Genomic DNA, 17204 nt, shown 5'->3' on the forward strand with positions numbered 1-17204 from the left:
CTGCAGCTCAGTGGCCTTCCATCCATTAATAAGAGCAAGCAAAGTAAATGCTTTAAGCGTCACCAGCATTTTCCAGTTGACATAGTGTTATATAATTTGAGTAATTCCACAAATTATACAGCTAACATCTTTCTCTCCCCCCCCCCCCGAAACATGTCTGAAAACTCTTGATGAGAGACAACAGGACATTCTTAGCCTAATAATCATCATCAATGGCATCCTTTGCTCCAGACAGTGAACCCATGACAACAATCTTTTTTCTCTCTCTCCGTAATCAGCACTGGGTTCAGGCACAAAGCCTGGCTCTGTGTGTTGAGCTTCAGACTGAGGATGGTTTGAGTGCCACACACTGCTCCAGGCAGGTCAGCTGAGTGGAGTCATGTTGGATGTTGGTCCATTGATGCTCGTCTTCATCTATATATATATATATATATATATATATATATATATATATATATATATATATATATATATATATATATATATGTTTTGTTTGAAAATCAGTTGGTATTTGCTGTTGGATTGCAATACACTACTCTGACTTATAATGCTTACCAGAGAGTGAACAGAATGACTTTACACTTTATTGTGAAATGTACATATTCATCAGCTTGAGACAGAAAAATGATCAACTTTGTTTCTTTTTATTTCGCATAGAACCGATGTAACCTTTCTGGATCAGTTTCCAGCACTGTGGAACAAAGCTTTGTTGTCTGTTTGATGGAGCAGGTCCATTCTGCTTGAGTTAGCAAGAGGGGAACCACCTGCACTCCAACAGAAGGGATCGTATGCTTCCTCCATTAGAGTGTAATAAGCACTCAGGCTTTGTTCCCCATTCTGAATTCATGCCAGCTTAAGAACCCTTATAACCTGAACACATGTTTTCATTTGTGACCCTGTCTTTCCAGCTAGTCAGTCTACTTCAGTGGAAAAATATTGGACCTATGTGCTTTCATAGATGGGACTCCATTGTTTCTAAACAACAAAGAGAGATTTGAAAGTCTGGATTTAAGTCCATCTTGGTGCACCCAGAGGTAAATACTATTAGTGACATAATACATGAAGAAAATATAAAGATTATTCTTTTCAGGGTGCGCTAGACCCCAATCCAGTTTCCACTGGATTCAGTGTTAAGTGTGCATGGGCTCTCCTGACATTTTTACCCATGTGTGTTGCTGTGTTTAGAGGGTCTATAGCTGAATAAAATACTGAAAAGTGCAGAGCATCAACAATGTGAACATTACCTACTGAAGGAATAACAGGATATCAGTTACAGTTTGCAAGCTGATACCAAATATAGCGTAAACATTGAAGCTTGGCATGTGAAATCAGCAATCGGTCATTGTAATCCTGGGACTCTGAGGCAAGTTTCCCACCAAATCTAAACATAGCAGTGGTGTGGAATAGTCACAACAAACGTGGTGTATATCCCAAGGCCACTGGTAGCTGCCTAGCTCTCTTTCCCCATTGTGTATCGCGGTCTTTCGTCATCGAGAGTAACCCAGCAGGGTCAAGCAAACAAAGGAGCACCTGGACACAATAGCAGCCTTGTTTGGCGCCGCGTGACAGCATGACAGGTATTTCAAGGCTGACACTGACAGCAGACTGGAAGAAAAGTCCTTTGGAGTCACTGACATTTGAATAAAATCACAGATAAGCACAAACACAGTCTATCAGTACCAGGAAACAGCCCATGTGAGAAATGTAATTAAAATTAAATCACTCACAACAGATTTCAAGGAAAACTGACTTTTTCAGTGACTCAAATTTTCTGGTCACTCTGTGGAAAAGGTGTGGCATTTTTGTTTTTTGGATTAAAGAACTTTTATCTGCATTTTAGCTACTCTAATATCCTGTTGTATAATACAGAAAGGGGGAAGAGAGTGTGGGAACATCGCCACTGGGATAAGGCTAGCTGTTCACCAAGTCTTTAATGATAAAGCTTTTTTAGAAGACATTTTCCTGAGATCCATATAACAATGAAGAAGTCCTCATCCATGAAAGTGTCATATCATCGGTTTCCAGAGGTTGACACTGGAGCAGTAACTGTATCAAGAAGTGATTCATTTTCCAAGCAACAACAAGCTTGTTGGACTGGTGGTAATGATCCAAAATAATTACAGTACTGTGCAAAAGCCACCTCTCATTTCTTTATATTTTCCTAAGGAAGTCGGACTGTCTCGTAAATTCTTAAAATGGTCTTGAGCAAAACGTCTCGAGGCTTTCTGAATGTCTTTTAAGTAGTTCTTTGGATGTTGGCTGCTTTTTTAAATTTTCAGTCCAGTCCATGTACCGGACCATTTTCAGAGGATTTTTTTAAGCCACTTAACACCGACCTATGAATCATTCAAGTATAAAAAGACATCTAACTCTAGGGATGAACTAGTGTTGAGTCTACACACAATAGACAACTTGGAAAAGAACTGATTTTAAATTGTATCTTTGTTTCGAGCAGCCTGTGGCCAAAAACATCATTTGTTCCAATTTTTTCGTTGTTTCTACAAAATCACTAATGATAGCAAAGTTTGACACAAGTCTAAATGAGCATTTCTACACCAACAAGGTGATTTCCAAACACCTATTGACTCAAAACTTGGCATATCTCAGCTTGGTGTGCTGTGTGTCCTTAAAATCTGGGGAAAGCAGACAATTGGAGATAAAAGTCATGTTCTTAAGAAACTGGAAATATCCAGCACAGACCTGACACAGGACCTGAGCGATACATCTGGCCGCTGATCCCAAATGATCCCAAACACACTACCAGTGGTGTAAAAGAATACCTGGATAAAACACACACAATGGAACGCCATCGGTCATGGACTAATCGCCCCACACCCCGGACCTCTACGTTACTAAAGCAGTGGGATCATCTTGACAGAGAACAGAACAAAAGGCAGCCAACATCCATTAAGAGCTATGGAATGTCCTTTAAGAAACCTGGAAAACTATTCCTGAAAGCTAGTTAAAGAAATGACACAAAACCTTGTCCAAAAGACTCAAGTTTGTGGTGAAGATTAAAGCTGGTCGTACCAAATACCGACTTTCAGGCCCAAAAATAGAACAGTAACTACTCTGCCTGCTGTGTTCCTGTATGTTTGAACCTATTTCAATACATCTCTGCCCCTAGTACCCATTTTTCCAGCAAAATATAAAGAAATGAGGGGTTGCTTGACTTTTGCACAGCACAGTATATTAAATAGATACTGGAGCAAATATAGAAAATAAAGAATAAAAAGTATAAAGATAAAAGTCCACATAACAATAAATATTTCCCCTTTTTTCCCATTTTGGTTGCATGTGAAGCCTTGTGAGATTTTTAGGTTTGTAATGCACATTTCATTTACATGAGCTGATACCACATAGCCCCCACGAAAATATTCCTTCATGTTGCGCTTGCAGGGAATCAGTTACTTTAAACTAATTCCACTGATTCTCTGGGCAGCCTTCTTCGGCTGGGATAATTAGAAACATGCCGCTGCACAGAGTAGACAGCAACAAAAGAGGCCGAGGAATAGCACAAGAGAAGGAGGTGGAGGAGAGCAAATGCCATCTCATGTGGCCTGGCCAAGCGGCTTTAAGTAATCACATCTGAAATCAGGAGGAAACACAAAACAGTTGCTAAAGGCAAGAGAGGGGGAGCATCGAGGGCAAGCTGGGAGGGACTCATATGGTCCTAATGTGAATTATCCATCTGTGAATACAGCACACTTCTCCACTCACAACCCCCTTAATCAGCCTTTTTCTTTCACAAATTCTTCTGTATTTTATCGGGCTTAGAAACATACCACAGGAGAACACAGGATATCAAAGCTAGTTGATAGACACATAGTTCCTCACGGTTGTGCTTCACCCATCAGCACATTCACAATTTCAAGTAGAGAGTATCAGCAGCCTGTACAGCTGGGCTCTGACCCTAAAATGTCCACTTAAGTTCCTTCTGTTTTATTCTAGACAGTGTGGTTGCTGTGCTGGGATCTGTAGCAGAGCACTAAGAAAAGCCTTGTTCTGTGCAGACGTTATGTTGTTTTGAATTATTCAGTTATGCTTTAACACGGCACACGTGATCTGACCCAGTCATATCCAGCTCATCAGCACATATCATCATCAACGCTCCCGCGCTTTTATGTTGCGCTTTTCTTCTATCTTTATTTCTTTCATTATTCCTTTTCCTTTTTGTTTTCGGGATCATTGTTGTATGAGTTTGCATGTGAATGAGAATCATACTGTAACATGCTCTGTGTTGCTGCTAAGGTTATAAAAAGAAAAAACCCTGTATAAGTGCAAACTGTCTTCCATTTAACATTTTAGGGACATGCTTAGTTTCAGAACAGAAAGGTTTGCATAGTGTTTTGAAGCTCAGTAGTTCTCCACTCATACCCTAATTATTCTATCAAATAATTATTTCCCCCAGAATACTGAACAAAAATCCTGAAAAAACATATTACATGAAAGTTATAAATTGATTTGCATGTCATTAAGTAAAATAATTGTTTGATCCCCAAGCAAAAACAATGCTTGGAAACTCGAAACTTTAACTACCTCGACAAATTTTCTACAGAATTGAGGTCTGCAGACTGGGCAGGCCACTCCACGGCCTTATTGTGCTTCTTCTTTAGCTGTTGCTTTGTTGCCTTGGTGGCATGTTTTGGGTCATTGTCATGCTGGAAGACCCATCCACGACCCATCCTCATTGTTTTTGGCTAAGAGAAGGAGGCTCTTGTCCGAGATTCAATCAGCTGAAGTCATCCTGTACCCTTAGCATAAAAACAGCCTCAAAGCATAATGCTTCCACTGCCACGCTTGACTGTGGGGACGGTGTTCTTTATGTCATACTCAGCATTTGTCTTTCTCCAAATACAGCGAGTCGAGTTGATGCCAAAGAGTCTCATTTTGGTTTCATCCGACCACAGCATTTCCTACCAAGCTTTCTCTAATTAATTTAGATGTTCACTAACAAACTTTAAAAGGGTGCTGCAAGAGCTCAGTCCATTACAGCGTAGTGTTACTAGTGGTGTTCTTGGTGACCCCAAGCCCCTCCCATGTAGTTTTGGGCGTTGATCATCCTTACTACATGACAAGACAAGATCTTACATGGAGCTCAGACTGAGGGTGACTGATGGTCATTTTATGTTTATTTCATTTCTGAATATTTGCACCAACATTCTTGCTGATGGTCTTGTAGGTTATCCAGCCTTGTGCGGGTTCACTCTATCCATTAAAATAAAACTTCCATAAAAAATAGAGACTGTTCATTTCTTTGGAAGTGGGTGAACTTAGGATTTTTTCCTCAATTGTAACAGCTCAAGCTTAAGTGGAACTGTGATTGCTAACATTAAATTAAAGCTAACACCAAAAATTCACTGTTACCAAACACAACTGCGAGTAGCATCAGTGACAGCCTTTACTGTCTGGATAATGTCAATACAATAAAACCACATGTGCACTGGTGCAGAACATATACTTTCTTTTTCAAAATGAGAAATGTCAGCGCAACAAGCAGAACTTCTTAATTTGAAGTAAATGCACCAATGCCCTGGTCTCTTTATTTAAATGTAGTCAGTCCCCCTTCATAAGGTCCTGAAAATACAGATAAAAAAAAAGAGAAAAAGATACTTAACTCTGCTCAGCTGCCAGTCCAAAAAAGGAGATGATGCTCTCTGGGTTCCCACTGACAGGACGAGCTTTGGAGGGCAGTACAGAGTGCTGACATGATGACCCATATGGCATACGTCTGAAGGCATCATCAAAGCAGGCAGTAGTAGTGTTTAGCAAGTTAACAGTAGCTGGAGGTTCTTATATTCAGGGTGTCCAAGAGTAAAACTCAATTGTAGACCTGAGCGTGCCGAGGTGTATTTGTCGTAGCGACAAAACAAACACACCTTCCAACTGAATTATCTCCTTTAGAGCGATGCATATTCGAAACCCAGATGGGCTTAAATGGAACCATTCCTGCATCCAAATACAATTATGCACACAAGAAATTTAAAGACGATGTTTTCCTGCAGATATTAAAAACACTGGTTGGAAGCCTGGGCTATTCCTATATCAAAGTGACGCTTGAGCCAAATATTCGCAGCATCCAGATCCAGCCTGTGTTTTATTTCTTGGGATGACAGCCAACTTTGAGAATGTGCTGACGTTTATTTAGGCTCCTTAATATGCTGAATGTGGACAATTTACTCATTCCTCTCCTGTCTGGCCCTTAGTAAAAAAAGACCTCAATTCAGAGTGCATTTTAGTACAGTAGAGCTCCAGCACAGCACAGCTTACAGTAACTATTCCAAGTAACTCATTAGTCTCTGTACTGACTCCCCAGCCTCTTCCCCTCCTGTCACCAGCTTTGATATGACAGCTCTCTGCAGCCCCGTTGATAATCTGTTGGCCTTTTTGTGCTGAGCCATTCATCCTTAATCTTCCAGGGCAACACTGAGCTTTGCAGCTCTGCTTTAGTTAAAAGTAGGATTGCGCTCTTTTTCTCTCACTCACTCCCTGTTGGCCTGCCTCGCTCTCCGTCTCTCTCGCTTTGCCATCAGCGCTTTGTGGCTATTATGATGAATGAGGCATTATCAGAGCACGGAGGTAAAACAGATTAAAGTGACATCTAAAGCAGAAAAATGATCCTCCTCATTTGCGGAGCCCGTTAAGTGATGAGCACAGGAAGGTCACAGGTCAGCTATGACGTGACCTGAACAAAACCCATTTGTTGTACAATGCTGGGAGCTGCTCAGTGGGTTCGACTATGATGCGGTGATGTAGACCTCAGGGAAGGTTTGCACGGTTTTCGTGAATTATGAGTGATGCAGATGTGCAAACTTGTACATCAGTATGCAATCAGCTCAGATATACACAAGCAAGTGCTGCTAGGTTTCCATCCCCCAAACCTCATTTTCTTCCTCTTGGCATGTATCACGGGTGGGGAACTCCAGGCCACAAGTGCCGGTGTCCCGCAGGTTGTAGATCTCACCCTGGGTCAGCACACCTGAATCAAATGATTAGTTCATTACCAGGCCTCTGGAGAACTTCAAGACATGTTGAGGATGTAATTTAGCCATTTAAATCAGCTGTGTTGGATCAAGGACACATCTAAAACCTGCAGGACACCGACCGTTGAGGCCTGGAGTTTCCCCACCCCTAGCATAGAGGATGGTGCACAGATGAATTCATCCCTCAAAACAGAAAACAGGTTCGGAAAAACTTTACAGACTTAGGATTTTGAGATCATGCTAACCCATTAGAGATCCTAAGGATTAAAAAGAAATGTGGAGTTCTGTTAAATATTTATATGGAGTTCATTCACATACACAAAGTGTGCAAAGATAGCAAAATCATTAAAGATTGAGATGTTGAATGTCAGAGGGAAAGCTGTTGGAAATTTTCAAATCGAAGGAAGCTTTGAGGTATGAGATGTACCAGAGAAGAGAAGCCGCTTACAGGAAGGAATGTGTTGAAAGGTCGCGTGGTGGGCCCCGTCAGATTATACACTCCACTCTGTTTCTACAGCTGTGGCGGCCATTGTTAAGTTAAAGCATTTTTCTCTCTCTTTCTCTCCTGCTTGTTAATGTTAATAGAGATATAAACAACAGCGATATGACAGCAACTTTCCTCCTTTTACTTGCTAATCTGTCACCTTTTATTGCTGGTTTTGTTTCAAAGTCCTATCCAAAGACTTACATTGTTTCTGTCTACATTATACAATCATCTGGGAGTGAAACTTCTGCTGAATTACAACAGGGGCAGCCTCTGTGTCCACGATGCATGCGTCACATTACACAACTTAAAATCAGAAGTGATGGATTGCTCGGCCGCTGTGCACACGATGAAAGCTACTAATAGTGGAGGTCTGCCACAGAGCGGTCCCAAAGTCATTTGAGCACAGCTGTCAAATTTGAAGGGTGCTTTATTACTGTTGGCCATTAAGCGCGAGCTGCCGTTACTTGTCAGCGGTATCGCTAAGCTCATCACGCAGAGTGAATGAATACGGTGGCTAATAATAGTTTACGACACGCAAACCATTCTTATCTGTGTCTTCTTCTTTAAATGCTGTCATAACAAGTGGCCACAACGGCAGAGTGCGAGCGTACGCAAGTGCTGTTTTAATGAGAGCTCTCAGTGACAAGGTAATAACTTTTATAAATAACTCCACAGAATCTGCACATAATCAGCAGGTTTGTGTTACATGTGTGAAACTGGACGTGTTGTAGACTTATAATGCACGGTTGCAAAACGACGAACGTGAGAATGGCTGTCTGACTGCGTAGGTATACCGGAACAATGACTGTGATGCCACCAATGGTTTGTGGCTTGTTCGTGTTTGCGAGCGAGTGAAAGGCAGCGAGAACGTGGCAGTCAAATATAGAGAGGCTGCAGAAGCTAAGGAAGAAGATGTTGACATATACAGAGTGATGGATGTGTGGAAAGGGAATAGGAAATTTTGGGCCCGTGGCAGTGTGTCTGCCTCTGTCGATCTGATTTGGGTGACACTGTGTGACAGGAAGCTGGCAGAGGAGCTGGCTGACCCCCACGGAGGTCACATTAGAAGTTACTGGCACATATACACATGCAGACACAAACATGCATACATAAACCCAGTCACCACCACTTAAAGTTCTTTTAACCCTTTAGCATCCTCCTTCTTACTGGACTTCAGGCAGACATGATCTCAGAGTTAACCCTGACTTCATGAATAGAACTTCCATGAACCAACCCTACTCCATTTTCCTGGAGGCCAGCGGGCCAACCAATCACCTACTGTGGCAGGTCAGGGATGTTTCCAAAGTGTTTCTTTGTACATCAGCTGCTTTTACCTCATGTTCGGTTCAGTCATTGTACCTGACCCTTTCCAGGGAAACGTTTTTTTGTTTGTTTGTTAAGCCATTTAACATTGGGCTAAAGGGTTGAACCAGTGTTTTCGTAGTGTGTTCTTAAAAAAACTGAAGAAGACGGTCAAATGGAAGACAAAAGAAGAAGTGCTATCCTCTCCTATTCTAAGTTCATCAGCACCACTAAAAGAATAACCGTGTCTCTCAGGAAAAGGACAAACTTTGTTTCTTGTACTACATAATAGCTTACCTCTGGTTAATGCATTTTTTATGGCATAGTTAGCAATGCAATGTTAGGGCTGTTTAGTTTAATGGTGCACTGTGGATGAATGAAGGCGTTCATAATTTATGACACTTGGGCCCTGTGTCATGTTTTAAGTACTTTTTCCATATTAATGTTTGTTGTTCATCACTTGCTTGCAAAGAGAATTTCCCCTGGAAACTGACCTGCACTGAACGGAACAAATATTAATCGTGCATTTCATGTATGAGCAGCTAATAATGGATGAAGATGAGGGAAAGCTACAGTTTGAGTTATATAAGTGCATTTACTATTTCCCGTCCCATCCAGGCCACTAGTTTTCTCTCTTTTTTTTTTATCTGCTGGGACTAAGAGTGCTTTACTGTTATTTTTAGGTTGGAAAAAAAAGTTAATCTGCCGCTCCCAAGGTGAGAAGCCCGGCACATGTGATTCCATTACGCAGTCTTTCTATATATGTCCATCTCCATTATTATTTTTAAGCATCTCTCAGATTCTTAGATGTGGTTGCCAACAAGTATTTGCGTTTAACAAAAACAGTAGCTAGGGATACAACTAAGTATGTAAATAGTACCGTCTCAGGCGTAAAGAGATTGCATAAGCAGAGAGGGGAGGTTTCAGGCAAACATTAAAACATGGTTTGACACCTGTCTAACCTGAAATACAAGAATTCCAGACGTATGTGTGATCACAGGGTTAACCCCTGACTCACTATGTTATGAAATAAGCATTTCAGTCAGATTCATTATCGATGGATTCAGCTCGATGGATACTGCACATTCTATAATTTTACCAGGAAGCGCGCTTTAATTTAATTTGAACCGACTGAAATAAACAAACTGACACCAGGCTCTAATTTAGGGAAAGCCAAAAACCTCTTTCTCCCTACAGCAGCACGCATGCGCTCTTTATAGCGCTGCGTTCAAATACCCTTTGTGGAGTCTGACATTCGGTACTCGAAGTTATTTTGACAGCACTTCAACTCACCGTGACCATGTTGATACTGTAAATACTAATGTTGTAAATCACGCAGAGAGGGCTTTAAAGAAAACACGTGAAGGGTCATTTTGTCAGTTTGTGCCCGATAATAAATTATTTAAGTCGCGTACGTGAGTCCACAGTGAAGCGTCAATTTAGGCGCTACGTTAGGTTACAGTTGTGATTTAAATGTGTCGAATATTTATTTCTACCATATTTTTTATAAGTTCCATCATAATTACATGTAAGTTAAATGTAAATTTCAAACTACAACCAAGCTGAAACACTGGGAAATGACCTGTGGTATCTGTGGCTTGTGAACGAGTGAAGAGTTCGCGGAGGTTATTCACGTGACCTCTTCGTGAACGCATAAAAATCCGACAGCACCTGAACGCAGCACGGACAGCAACACATCCCCAGCACCAGAGTGGGAATGATTTTCAGCTCCACGCACCAGAGCGACGTACCTGGTTAAAGGAGTTCTGGACGCAGTCGACCGTGGATAAAGTGGGCTCTGTGGATACGGACAGAGGAGGAGTGAAGTCTCTTTTAGCAGGAAGAGAGGAAGGAAAACCTTTAAAAGTGAGTTTTGAAAACAACCGAGAGGATTTAAGAAGTGGACGCGAGCCGTGAGTGGGAGCGTGGCAGATGTAGGATGACAACAGTAAAGGAGGATTAAACCGGAGGGGATGTTAAGAAAAGTGATGAGAAGAATAACCGCACAGCAAGGAGTGATTTCAGCGCAGGCAGGAATGGCTTGATTCGGGACCTGTACTGTCGAGAGGCGCTCATGTTTCTGTGGGAGAGAAAGAAAGTTTTCTGCGCGTCCCTCGGATACAAATCTACTTTTTAACGAGCAGGAGAGAGAAAGGGACTGCTGTGACTGTGTTCCCCCCCCAATCCCGGTGGCAGAGTCCGACCGGTTTGGCGTCGGCTCGTGAACTGTTCGCAATGTCCAAACCCGCGCTGAAGAAGAACCACTGGACCTCCAGGGTGAACGAGGTCTCCGTGTCCAAAGATGCCCGCGGTGAGCTCAACGTGCCGCTGCGTGGCGGCGCGGAGAACGGAGAGTTCGCCTACATTGGACCGCTGAACCACAATGCGGTGGTGTACAAAAGTGGGAAACTGGGTGAAGGGGAGCTTCTGCTCGAAGTGGAGAATCTCTCGATTTCGGGATTACCCCTGTACGACATATACACCGTGATAAAGAACTGCAAAGGACCCGTCAGGTTTAAAACTGTCAGGCAAGGTAAGACAAAAGGTGAGGCTGCAAAACTTCTGCGCTTTTATTGGTGTGCGTTTAACGGCTTTTGTGCCAAGTTTGATTTCTTGTTTTCTTTTTTTTTTTTTTTTAAACAGCTTCATCTAAATGGAAACTTTTGATTCATTGAGGTTAATCTTAAGTTGAAATAAACCCATAGAACTTTACAATGAGTACTAAAACTTGAGGAAGTTGTGACATTTAATAGCTGCGGAACCGTTTAATGTCACATTTAATTGGCAGATTTGTGAATGGCTTTTTCTTTTTTTAAGTTGAAGTAGCCGGGCCTGGTTTTCTCCCTAACAGGGAATGCCACCTGTCTGGTTCAGGGACATGGAAACCCCACAGGCTTCACACACGTTGTTTATTCAGCTTTCCTTTGTGTTTTCTGACTTTCCCGGCTGTTGAGGAAGCACAAATGGTGAAGAAAGTCCAAAATATTGCATACATTCCAACCTACTGGAGAATTACATCCAGCACTAGGAGCAGTAATGCTTAGAGGTGCTACTTTAAATTCATTTAGGCCTTCTTAAGATGTGTCTGTTTCCTATACTTTACCTGATGACTTCTCAAACAGGCTCGACAGGGAGCACTTCTTTTAACACCTAACAGGAAAGGTAACATCAGGCACCTTACAAAAATGCGAGCATCCGGCCAGTGTGGCTGCTCTAGCCTTCGGTTTATGGTCATCTTGACTCAGCGGGGCTGGGAGGTTTGACACTGAGCCGCTCTGACAGGCTCCCAGCGTGGCAACGCAAACCGCTGAAGGGATGCTCGGGAGTCAGCCCGGGACACACAGAGACTTCTTTTAGACATGGACAAAAGAGCAACAACTCTTTTCAAGGACGACCTTACATGTAGATAACCTGTGAAGGCCGCCGGCCGTGCTGGTGGGTCTGCTCTGAGGTTGCTTTGGTAAAGGTGTAGCTTTTCTCATTCATTTCAGGACAGTCCTCCGATCATCACCATGCACTGTTCTTAAGGTGTGGTGCTCTGTTGTTGCGCAACATCTTTTATCATAAAGGAAACCTAGTGCTGAATATCTGAACATCCTCTTAGAGATGGGGAGCAGAGGCCTTATTTTAACAATGCTAAAGGCCACTGCTACCTCTGGGTGCTCAGATTTATTTACAATAGCGTGCTCCGAGAGCAGATTTTCATTTTAAACAAATGCTGCTCAATCATGTTCCACCGATTAGTTCCTCCCTTCAGACTGAGGTTTGGCTAACAAGTCAAATTAACTGTGAGTGGTAATGTTTGAAGTGAGACTTTAAAGTTTTGGTCTTTAAATTTAGAAACGTGTCTTTGAAATTTTGCATCTTTATTGTGGCACAGATGATGTACTTTATTTATTTATTTAGGCAGGGATGTCAAACTGATATCATGTTGTGGACCACAGAAAGCCTGTTTTTGATCTCACACGGGCCAGACCAGTGAAAGTGCCCTCTCTGCCACTATACAGAAGTTTAACTACACATTTAAAGAAGTGCTATTTCAACAGTGTGGCCACGGGGGAGGTCTTTGTTAATATATTAAGCTGTAAAACTAAATAAAGTCAATTAAAACTCCAAAAGTTCCCTTTCCAAAGCCATCCAATGAGCTGTATTGGAGTGTTTGCTGGCCCAATTCTGGCTCCTGGACCATATTTTTGACACTCCAAATTTTAAGGTCTTGTTTTCACTTACCAGCTAAATTATACCTGTGTTCAGGTTGGAGGTGGGCGGGTAGCTTTGCCGGTGACTCCAAAACATCACAGAATTCTGTTGGCTTGACTTCACAGCAGCCATTTTAAGCTGTTGAGTGTTATTTATATCATTAACAATGTCTCTGTTCAAATACAGTTTTTATAGTTCACGCCCATGTTTTCCCTTCTGTGTCGTGTCCAAATGACTCGTTTAAGAAGGAACAATAATACAAGAACAGCGAGAGAAGAAGAAGAATTGGATCATTCTCAGTCTGTGTATTCTCACACAGTCCAAAGTGGGGTCGAAAGGTAAAATATGGCAGCTGACGTGCTGACTAACACCCCGATTTCTTTTTTTTGTGGTGAAATTCTAGGCCTGACTGTCTCGCAGTGTGATTGCTGCTTGAATCCAGTAACCAACTAGATAGAAATAAGCCATGAAATCACATGCCGATTAATGCCAACAGTGGCGCCGCTGTGAACAAGCAAAAACAAACTGAAATGGATTGTCAAACGCGCGTAAACAAAATGTTTGGGATTCCAGCAAAGAAGCAAATCTAGTCGAGCTGTAGCAGCAGAAGCCTCGCTACCATGCGTCGCCCTGCTGAGGGCGTGGAATAGAAAGGAAAAGTGAAGGAACTGATGCGATTGGTGCCCGTGTGTTTTTTCAGTAGTTTGTCTGTGGAGTGTTAGCCTTTAAGATCTTTCCTTCCTGTAAACAGGAAGTAACTGGTCAATTTTTTTTTTAAATCACTTCCTAGGGAATCACCTGCACAAGTCCAGACCCGTTCTCTCTAGTTTGTAATGATTTATTAGGATAGGAAGGAGATTGTGTTCTCACTTTGGGCTAATCAGAACATCCCCCCCCATCCCTTTTCCGTTTTCTTCATTCATCTGGGAATGTCGGGTGTCACTGCTGTACAACGTCACATGATCAGACTCCATTTCAAGTTTTTAATAATTCACGCTGTCAGGGAATTTCCCCTCCCTAATCAGCCTTAATTGAGAAAATATGCTTGGCAACAAGGGCCATCTGTAAAATCTAAGTCACCTAATTTTACCCGGAGCTTGTGCCATTTTCTCACTTTAATCAAGCGAGATGTAAGGAGAGGTACTGCGTCGTTGTCTTGGCTCGGTGATACACACTCAGACTTTCATGTTGACTGCCAGCTCTATAAAGAGGAGGGAGGGGAGGGGGGGGTAGGGTTTCCAACTGAATACTGTGTTGTCTGGACAAGGGCATTTCTAATCTGAGCTGATAAGGAGCTGCAACCAGCTCCACTGCTGAGTTTTTTTTATGTTATGTTTGTTCTGGGCATCGGTGAGAAAGCAACACACACACACACACACACACACACACACACACACACACTGCAGGAGACACACCCTTAGAACCACTGCTGAGGCCAAACCATCAGATGTCCACTTCAGTGTGTACTGAAGCTGTGGGAGAATAACTGGATTATGTAATTAGGGACTATTACAAACATGGACATGCACTCTTAACTCTTCATCCTTTCGAAACAAGCAGCTGATGACTCTGTCACAATGCAGTTTAATGCTCACACACACACACACACACACACACACACACACACACACACAGATGTACTGCAGTGACAGAGTGCTCTGTTTGAAAGCAAGCATGCACATTATAATAAAGACTTCTCCAGCTGACCAACCCTGGAACTTCTTTATGGCTAATCTTCCTAAGAAGATGACCGTCTGCTCCACATATGTAAACAAACTATGGATGATACACACATGCTTATAGGAACACACAATCACATCAGAGAGGCTTTGAGATGGGACCAGAGTAATGCCGTGCCCGCGCTGGTGTTAGTACGTAAGCTGGACGCTTTAACGATACCGTATATGATCTACAGTCGGGATTGTATTTAGGCTTAAAGTTGAGGGTGGATGAAGTGTATACTGATAATCCTAATTGTGTTATGCTAGGAAGTGTAGCCAGTGACGATCCTCAGAAGCGTTTGTAATGCAAGTGACTGTTAATGTTTGTTTTCTGGACGTGACCAATGGCACAGTGGCCCAGAGTTCACGGGTTTCCCCAGGCAGGAGTTATGCTGTGTGTGTGTGTGGGTTCCTTTTAGTCAGCACGTGACCGCACAATCACACACACAAGAAATAAGATTGGATTCTTCTTCACCAGCCATTTTGCTACCTGGCTAATCAGGAAACTCCAGTCTTACAGCTTTGCAGCAGTGTATTTCTTTCCAAGCTTCATTATATCACAGAGCTGACCATGATGGATGAGGCCTTACTAGCTATAAATGTCTGGAAGCAGAAAATATTCCATCCCCATTCGTATGGAGGTGCGAGCTGTTAACTACAACTCTCGTGCTCAAATTTACAACACTGTGTCACTGCATTAACTCCAGACTCCCCGTGTGTGTGTGTGTGTGTGTGTGTGTGTGTGTGTGTGTGTGTGTGTGTGTGTGTGTGCGCGCACGCACGCACAAGTGTTTCTGGCAGGGATCGCATATGGAAGTGTTTATTTCCTCTCTCTCAGCAGGGTGTTGAACAACCCTCTTTGCCCACACCCGTTTTCTACTTTTGTATTCTTTCCTGATGGCTTGGAGCGACTTCATTTCCTCCCTTATAGCGTGCCGTAGGGAATTTCAGCGTTAATTTCAGGGTCTTTGTATTTGCTCAAGTGTGTGTGCAGGTGAGGGCGAAAAGGAGACTATGAGAGGAGTCGTGTGTGTACAGTGTAAGCATCTTGCACACTTTGAGTTTGCTCAGCTTGATCTCTACATTTAGATGCACTGGAGGAACCCTCCCTCACCAGCTAAATAGACCATGAAATGCTGTCTCACTTAAGCAGCGCTTTTTAAAATCCCGCTAAGAGGAGCACGTATGTATGCATGTGCCATATTCTCTCTTGTTTGTATTGTAGTCTGTTGTATTGACAATGAATGGGCATTGGTCACACTTGGCATTTGCAGTTTCACAGCCTGTCAGGAAAAGAGAAAGGGCAACTAATTAATGGTAGTTCAGCAGGGTGGGAGAGGAAGTTGTCTTTGAAGACCGCCCTGATCCATCCTTCTCAAATGTACAATAGAGATGGGGGAAAAGTTTCCGAAACTTTTAAACAAAGGTGACGTCAGGAGCGTTGGGTCTTTTAAGCTTTAGTTCACTGCCTTATCACGTGTCCTCTGCACAGGAAATGGAAACTTTTAGGCAGAGTTGTGACTTTTGTAGCTATTATTTAGGAAGTAGGTGAAGAGCTCACCCAGTTCCTCCAGGATACTAGTCTAACTCCAAACCAGTTCTAACAAACCAGTCCACTTGCTCTTTTTTCAGTGGTTTCTGCTTGACAGTTTGTAACAGAGTCATTTGTCAAACCATGAAATAATGAGCTGCTCATGAGTTTCATAACACACACTGAAGGGGAAAGCCACAGGCTTAATATTGTGCTGCTTTGGTTCAGTGAAGTAACTCTTGACCTAGTCGAAGTGTGGGATGAGTTGACGAATCTGCCCAAAAGCTCTTTACCAATTCTCCCAATACCTGGTTAACATAATCCATCATCAGAGTAGGTGAACATCTTCATAAAATGCTTTCTTCGTGGAGTGCACAGGGTAGAGCCTGACCCGTGTATGACTTTTAAGAATGATACCGATATTTTGGTGATTTTAAAAATCTGATATATGAGCTGATTTTTTTATTTTTTATTTTTTTGCTTTCTGTCAGAGACATGAAGCACAAACTGTTTTTCTAACATATGTCATCATTATGTATATTTATTTATGAGTTATTAAAAATATTACAACAATGCAGTTTAAAAATAGTTTTTCAGTTTTATTGTCACAACATGTTGTTTATTTACACTTGCGATGTTGCCAATAGGGGCATTGCTGAGCGCCCACAGGTAGACAAACTATACAACATCAACACTCATAACTTGTTTGACGGGTGTTTCTCGCATCACCCTTTACCTTTTTACAAAAAAGTCACATATTGGTGGTTGTAAAGGGTGATACTAATACTCTGATTCTGCTATTATATCAATATGGTTCAAGCTGAGTGTTTAAATTTGTATTTTTTTTTTAAATTGTAGATTTTTAGTGTCTGGACTGATGGGTGAAAACGTCTGTAAATTTAAGACTGCTTGGCCTTACAGAATCTGCCTTTTTGCTAGAGCGCAACCAGCGCTAGATTTTAAAGAAAAAAAAAGATCAT

At 42.2% G+C, this 17204-nt stretch overlaps 1 protein-coding gene across 8 annotated transcripts in view; it reads left to right on the forward strand.

Annotated features, from left to right (window-relative positions):
- Window positions 1-10509: 10509 nt before the first annotated feature.
- Window positions 10510-17204, forward strand: part of magi1b (membrane associated guanylate kinase, WW and PDZ domain containing 1b) — a 138415-nt gene continuing 131720 nt past the window's right edge. For 6 of the 8 annotated variants that reach the window (XM_087840606.1, XM_087840599.1, XM_087840605.1 and 3 more), the window contains exon 1: window positions 10510-11317. In XM_087840606.1, the coding sequence (XP_087696732.1) occupies window positions 11008-11317 (310 nt within the window). In that variant the 5' untranslated portion in view covers window positions 10510-11007. The remainder of the gene's footprint in view (window positions 11318-17204) is intronic. The other 2 variants (XM_087840602.1, XM_087840604.1) reach the window with 1 other exon arrangement.

The sequence above is a fragment of the Neolamprologus brichardi genome, chromosome 5, assembly GCF_056152115.1.
Source record: "Neolamprologus brichardi isolate AB-2024 chromosome 5, ASM5615211v1, whole genome shotgun sequence".
Lineage (NCBI taxonomy): Eukaryota > Metazoa > Chordata > Actinopteri > Cichliformes > Cichlidae > Neolamprologus > Neolamprologus brichardi.